Genomic DNA, 6,740 nt, shown 5'->3' with positions numbered 1-6,740 from the left:
ATCGTGACTGTTGATGTTGGTGTTTGACTGACTTCTTTAGTGTTGACCGATGTTTTGTGGTATTACTATCGCTGCTGACTATCCGCGCTGTGTGTTGCTCGTGTTTGTCCTGTAGCAGATTGATGTTGTCGTCAATGTGATCTAATCTGTCCTTTTGCTCACCTAGGAACAACACTGTGGACGAGATGATACGTCTCACCTTCTCGTCTGATAAGAAAGGTGACGTCTCAAAACACTTACTGAAAGAAATATAATGTGTGACAAGATGATGAGAACTGCGGTATCGAATTTCCGTTGAGTTGTGGACAGTTCAAAATTATGATAAGCACTGTAAGTAATACTTGCTCATTTCTCAGATTAGTAAACGCAACGAATTTCAGGTCTAATCATTTCAAAAGTGCAAGACATTTTGATAAACCATCGAAAGTGACTCTAAGTGAAAGCAAAATCCACATCAATACACATAGATATTGTACACATATATCTCTAAGATAAATCCCAGTTCATACTAAAAATCACTTATCGTTAGTGCAATAAATCAATCAAAAAATAGAAACCTAAACAAAAAAAAACAAAAAAAAATCCTATAAATCCATACCAAAGTATTTCTTTCGAAAAGCGACTCCCCAAGAACCGCAACCATGTATAACGCAAGTTGCAATGAGAACAACAAATGGCAGATGGAACCAGACGATACCATCCAGGTGGTTCCAATGAACAAGAAATCGGCAGAGGTAAGTGACGGGCTCGACGATATGAAAGAGGTATGTTTCCCTTCCTTGAACTCAGACTCTGGGTGTCGTGGTGGTGCTGATCGTGTGGTCCTTGTGTGTGGCCGGCGCGCGCGCGCGTGCCAGCGCAGCGGGGTTACTCTACGGCGGCGGGGGCGGTCAGGTCAAAAGGCCTCATCCTGTCATTTATACTACGCTCATTTCTGTGGTTCAATTTTTGTTCTGTAAAGTAATGTGAAGGTTGTTATCAAAACAGTATAAAGAAGGAGTTCTTAGGAATCCTCAGGATTCCATTAGAATCCTGAAGGATCTAGGAAACTCAAAATTATCTTTATCGAATCAGCCGAGATAAAGATGAATATTCAATAGAAAAACAGCAACTAAATATAACAAACCTTCTTAGATCTCGCATTAACAAACAGCAATGCCTAGTGGATGAACCGGCCTGAACCCCCGAAGCCTGTGAACCAACGCCATAGGTGGACGAGATTGCTGGTCCATTGGAACCAAGATAGTCAGCCAAGCACTGCTGGCATGGCTTTAACTGGATGTTGTAAGCTGATAAGTGTGTAGTAGCCGTATTGAAGTAGTGAGTTGATACTGTAATTGTGATCAAGAAGAGCCTGTCATTAACTTCCTTTTTGGATATCATGCCCAATGTTAAAAAGGATCCTTTTACCGTAGAGTTGAAAATTAGAGTGCCGATATGTCCCCCTCTATCCTTGCTGTAGATGACATTAGTATATGTTTTTTCGTGTGTACTTTGATGTGTAATTCTGTTGTTGTTGTTTTTTCAAATGGTGTGCATAAATTATCTGAAATCATTTATCCGAAGATGGCGTGTTCCCCAGACAACAATTTTCTTTTTCCTTTCTTTCCAGCATTCCTTCCTTTGCTCTTTCTTCTGGCTTCCATAACCTAATTTCATTTTCAACACTTACTTTATTAAAACAAAGGATGAAGAGATGCCATAAGACAGCAAGGTAAGTTTGCAGATTCTCCCAGTTTCCAATCGATTAATGCTGTTCTGATGCTACAATCTAATCAACTGTAATCTTGTCAGCCGTAAAAGGGAAAGGAATTATATTGGAAACATGACAAGAAAATATGACATATATTATCTTATGCGTACAACAAACATGCATAGTCTCTGATTTTGCCTATTTATATCTGTCTATGTCTTTCTGTCTCCCGAGACAGAGGTTCATCTCCGGGTCAGGGAGATATATAAATACGGCATATGTGTGTGTGTGTGTGTGTGTGTGTGTGTGTGTGTGTGTGTGTGTGTGTGTGTGTGTGTGTGTGTGTGCGCGCGCGCGTTTGTGTGTGTGTTTGTGTGTATGTGTGTGCGTGCCGGTTGTGTGTGCGTCTGTGTGTGTGTGTGTGTGTGTGTGTGTGTGTGTGTGTCTGTATGTGTGTGTGTGTGAATGTATCTGATTTACCTAGAATCATAAAACCATAGATAACACTCAAACGACTGCTTCAGAATACCTTTTTACTTATACAGCAGTCATCCATAAAACAAATATTTTTCTCGTTTTCTTTGAAATCCAAAAAATGACCGTTTTCTATGAACGGGTGTGTTCATTATAATGGTAACTTAGATAATATGAGTTAACATGAATTCGTTATAAATATTGATGTTGATGTGTGTGTATTTGTGTGTGTGTGTCTATCTGTCTATCCTTCCGTCTCTCTCTCTCTCTCTCTCTCTCTCTCTCTCTCTCTCTCTCTCTCTCTCTCTCTCTCTCTCTCTCTCTCTCTCTCTCTCTCTCTCTCTCTCTCTCTCTCTCTCTCTCTCTCTCTCTCTCTCTCTCTCTCTCTCTCTCTCTCTCTCTCTCTCTCTCTCTCTCTCTCTCTCTCTCTCTCTCTCAAAGTCTCTCTCTCTCTCTCTCTTTCTCTCTCTCCCTCACCCTCTCTCTATCTCTATCTTTATCTATCTATCTACTTATCTATATATCTATCTCTTTCTCACTCTCTTTCTCTCTTTTATTACATATACTTTCTAATTTTTTAAAACATTTTAGTTATCATTCATATCAATGTCGTGTTTTATCTTGTTATACTTATTGATATTGTTATCGTTATTATCAATATCATCATTGTTATAATTAGTAAGATCATCATTATAATTACTAATAATGGTGTTCCCATCAAGATTGTTATCAATTTAGTTACTGTCTGTCAATACTATTTTTTCATTGTTATTAAAATTATTTTCATTATCATCATTGTTATCGATCTCATTGTCGTTATCAACATCATTATCACTATCATATTATCATTATAATGATAATCTTTATTATTTGTATTATTATTGTTATCACCATTATTACCATTGTTATTATTTTTGTTATTATTACTATTACCACATAATTATTTTTATATTCATTATCATTATAATTTTTGATGTCATTATTGTTATCATCATTATTAATATCATTATTATTATCATAAGCATTAGTATTGTTATTGTTATCATATTTATCACTATTTTTTAATTATCATTGTTATCATTATCATCATCATCATCATTATTATTTGCATTATTAGCATTACTATCAGTATTACAATCTTTATCAGCTATCCTTATTATTGTTATAGTTATTTACATCCCTATCATTATTACTATCATTATCATCATTATCATTACTATCAATGGTAGCAGTAACAGTAGTAGTATCATAATTGTCATTATCATTATCGTTATTACTCTTAATATTATCCTTATTACTTGTACCATCATTATCATTATTATTATCTCTATTATCATCATCATCATGGTCAACATTACCCTCCTAATCATCACTGTAATTATCATAATATTATCATTGTTATAATAATTTTCGTTATTACTATCATTATCATTAACATCATTATCCCAATTGGTTTATCATTATTTAAATATTGCTTATTGATAGCATTATTTTTTATAATGATAAAAAGATAACATCGATTATAACAAACAACAAGAACAATGATGATAGCAATAGTAATGATTAATAGGAACAAAGCTAATATTAATAATAATGATAATAAGAATAGTTTTAAGAATGACAATATCGATTATTATAATTATGATAGTAGCAATGATAGCAATAGTAGTGATGATGATTTTTTAAAGATAATATTGAAAATAATGAAAATGATGATGATAATGAGTGTAGAAATGTTGACATTATTTTTATTACCATGATTTTTACCATAAATGTTATCATCACCATCACTATTATTATGATCTTTATTATTATCATAATCATTGGTTTCAAAATTTGTATCATCTTTATTGATATTACTATATTTTTTTACTATCTTAATCATTGATTATATTATTTTCATAAATGTTTCATTTCTATCCTTTCATGTGAAAAAGGCTAGAGATAGATGATGATAACAATGATGATAATGATGATGATGATGATGATGATAATGATGATAATAATGGTAATGATAATAATAATAATTAATATAATACTGATAATAATAATCATAATAATAATCATAATAATAATCATAAAAATAATAGTTATAATGATAATTATGACATGCTAATAATAATAATGATGATGATAATAATAACAATAATAAGGATAATGACAAAAATGATGATAATAATGATAATCATTATCATTATTATGATTATCATCATTATCATTAGGATTATTATTATTGTTATCATTATGATTATGATTATTATTGTTATCATTAGATTATCATTATTACTATAATTATGGTACAATAATGATTATGGTAATAATGATAATGATAATAATAATAACAGTGATAATAATAATGACAATAAGATAAGGACGAGGATGATAATGATAAGGATAGAAATGATAATGATGATGATGATGATGATAAGGATGATGATATCGATGATGACTATTGTTACCATCATCATTGTTTCACTTGACAAGAGCAGAATATCCTGGCGACGCACGAACGATCAAATAGTAAACAAAACTCTAATAAAGTTTCAAATGTTGATACTGACTATAGTGGTAAAGCGGACGTGACGAGTTCTATGCAGGAAAATGATATATATTTACCTTTCTGATTTGACTGTTGACATGGTTATTCCTATCTCGCTGCTCATTAGCGTGAATTCCTCCCATTCTCAATCGGTTAAATAACATTATTTGACATAATGTTACATGTGGAATGTAAAGTGAAGAGGTTGCACTGCATGTAATATACAGCAAACAGATGGGTCACATTATAGCATATAATGAGTGACCGTATGATAGCAATATTCGTCATATGAATATTGTTTTACAGGAAATTCACGTCAGAGTTACCTTCTATTTCTGCTTTGAACTCTTCGAATGTTTATGGAAGTACATTTGCGGTGTTTAATAAGACGACACTAAGTATGATATATTGGCGCGTTAATTCAGGGGGAAAAAAGGTCTACGCTGAATGTACATAAAATATTATACATTTCATGGGATTTGGAGCCATTCTTATTGTGCACATTCACTCGTGAGGGAATGTAACGTGCCCTTTATATTAAGTTATACAGTTAAATTAATATAAACACTTTCTACTTGTTTTAAGTTGTATAGATATTTAGCATAAATATTAATATTTCTAGACATGAGTTATTCTATAAACAAAGGAGGAAAATAGGCCGTGCTTCTCGTGGCACACCGAGGTATTTCATCCCAATTTAACATTCAGTCTTTGAACTTACTCGGTGCTTGCAATAGTATAGCAAGCTTACCTTTTCATGGCAACTGAACGACCAATAGAGATTAGATCCTTTTATTTAATTCTCACAACATATGTAATTTTTGGGTTAATCTATCTATTCCATTATAGTTCAAGTTCCTTGTTCTATCTAATTTCTTTCACGATCCTTTGAGATCCTTTCTAACAGCTTCCCTTGATCAGGAGTGAGTGGAGGAGGCCGGAAATCCCCCAGTTTATCACCAATTTGTTCGATAATCCTGTTATTGCGCCAATAGTAGTTTAAGTAATACCAATCGCAATCATAATGATTATGATTTTCACATATAAAGGTGATGGTAATTACAACAATAATATGAATTTCAGTCATGATGACAGTAATACGAATAGAAGTAATGTTGCATTAATGAATTATTGTAGAGTCACTCAAACGGGCAGGTTTAGATTTCCTGTGCGAAACGATCACCTTTAGTTCTGTAAAAGGTATCTGGCAACTCATTCTGTTATTGCACCAGTCCTTCTCATTTTTCATGTATATTTAGTATATGTTGCATTGTCATTGAAAAACATATATCAAATACGATATGTAACTATTACCTTGATAAATGGTTCATGGGTTAGTAAAAGATTAATAAAATGTATGATGCGTTACGCAATTATGAAATATTTGATCAAACTACAATATATTTAGACGTACATTTTATATTAGCATTAGTTGTCATTTGTTCTTCGTCGGAAATGTAACAAGAGCTAAAGTAATGATTTCTCAACTATCAAAGATATTACGAGAGCGGGAAGTTGTTATCATTATCATGGGCTGCACGTAACATTGTAATATGTCAGAATATCTCAGACAAGAGTGTCAAGAACAAGATCCGTATCCAGATAAGGAGTACTAATGATGATTGATGATCTTACTAATGACATAATTTATGATAACATTTGCTGCTGTTGCGTTACGTTATTTTGGTATTCAATGGTGGCAGCCTTAGCCTCTCACGAAACACTGATAAAGATATCGAGGGCAATGCAGTGCATTCAGAGAAGAAAAAATATATTTTCTCGGAATATAGTAGTAGGGTTACTATGGCAACAGCAGATGCAATGAGAAATTGACCTTTCTCGATTCCTGTATCACAGACTGAATTGTTCGACCATAAATTGCACAGTATGTTAATAAACAAGAAAGAGCTATATTGTTATGCGAAAATAGATCAGGATCGCAACAGTGAAAGATGTCATGTATATATGTATATATAGATATATATACGTGTTTGTGTGTATGTGTGTTTGCGTGCGTGTATGCGTGCGTGTGTG

General features: G+C 33.0%; 1 protein-coding gene across 2 annotated transcripts in view; it reads left to right on the top strand.

Annotated features, from left to right (window-relative positions):
- Positions 1–270: 270 nt before the first annotated feature.
- The window catches only part of LOC122246446 (inactive dipeptidyl peptidase 10), a 474,509-nt gene continuing 468,039 nt past the window's right edge, over positions 271–6,740 (top strand). Inside the window, exon 1 of one of the 2 annotated variants that reach the window (XM_086550809.1) lies at positions 271–764. In XM_086550809.1, coding sequence (XP_086406935.1) covers positions 642–764 — 123 coding nt within the window. In that variant the 5' untranslated portion in view covers positions 271–641. The remainder of the gene's footprint in view (positions 765–6,740) is intronic. The other variant, XM_086550810.1, reaches the window with a different exon arrangement.

Source organism: Penaeus japonicus, unplaced genomic scaffold, assembly GCF_977035675.1.
Source record: "Penaeus japonicus unplaced genomic scaffold, GWHDUDI00000001_assembly GWHDUDI00000024, whole genome shotgun sequence".
In the NCBI taxonomy this organism is placed as follows: Eukaryota; Metazoa; Arthropoda; class Malacostraca; order Decapoda; family Penaeidae; genus Penaeus; species Penaeus japonicus.
The sequence above is the reverse complement of the archived record's forward strand: the minus strand, read 5'-3'. Positions and strand labels throughout refer to the sequence as shown.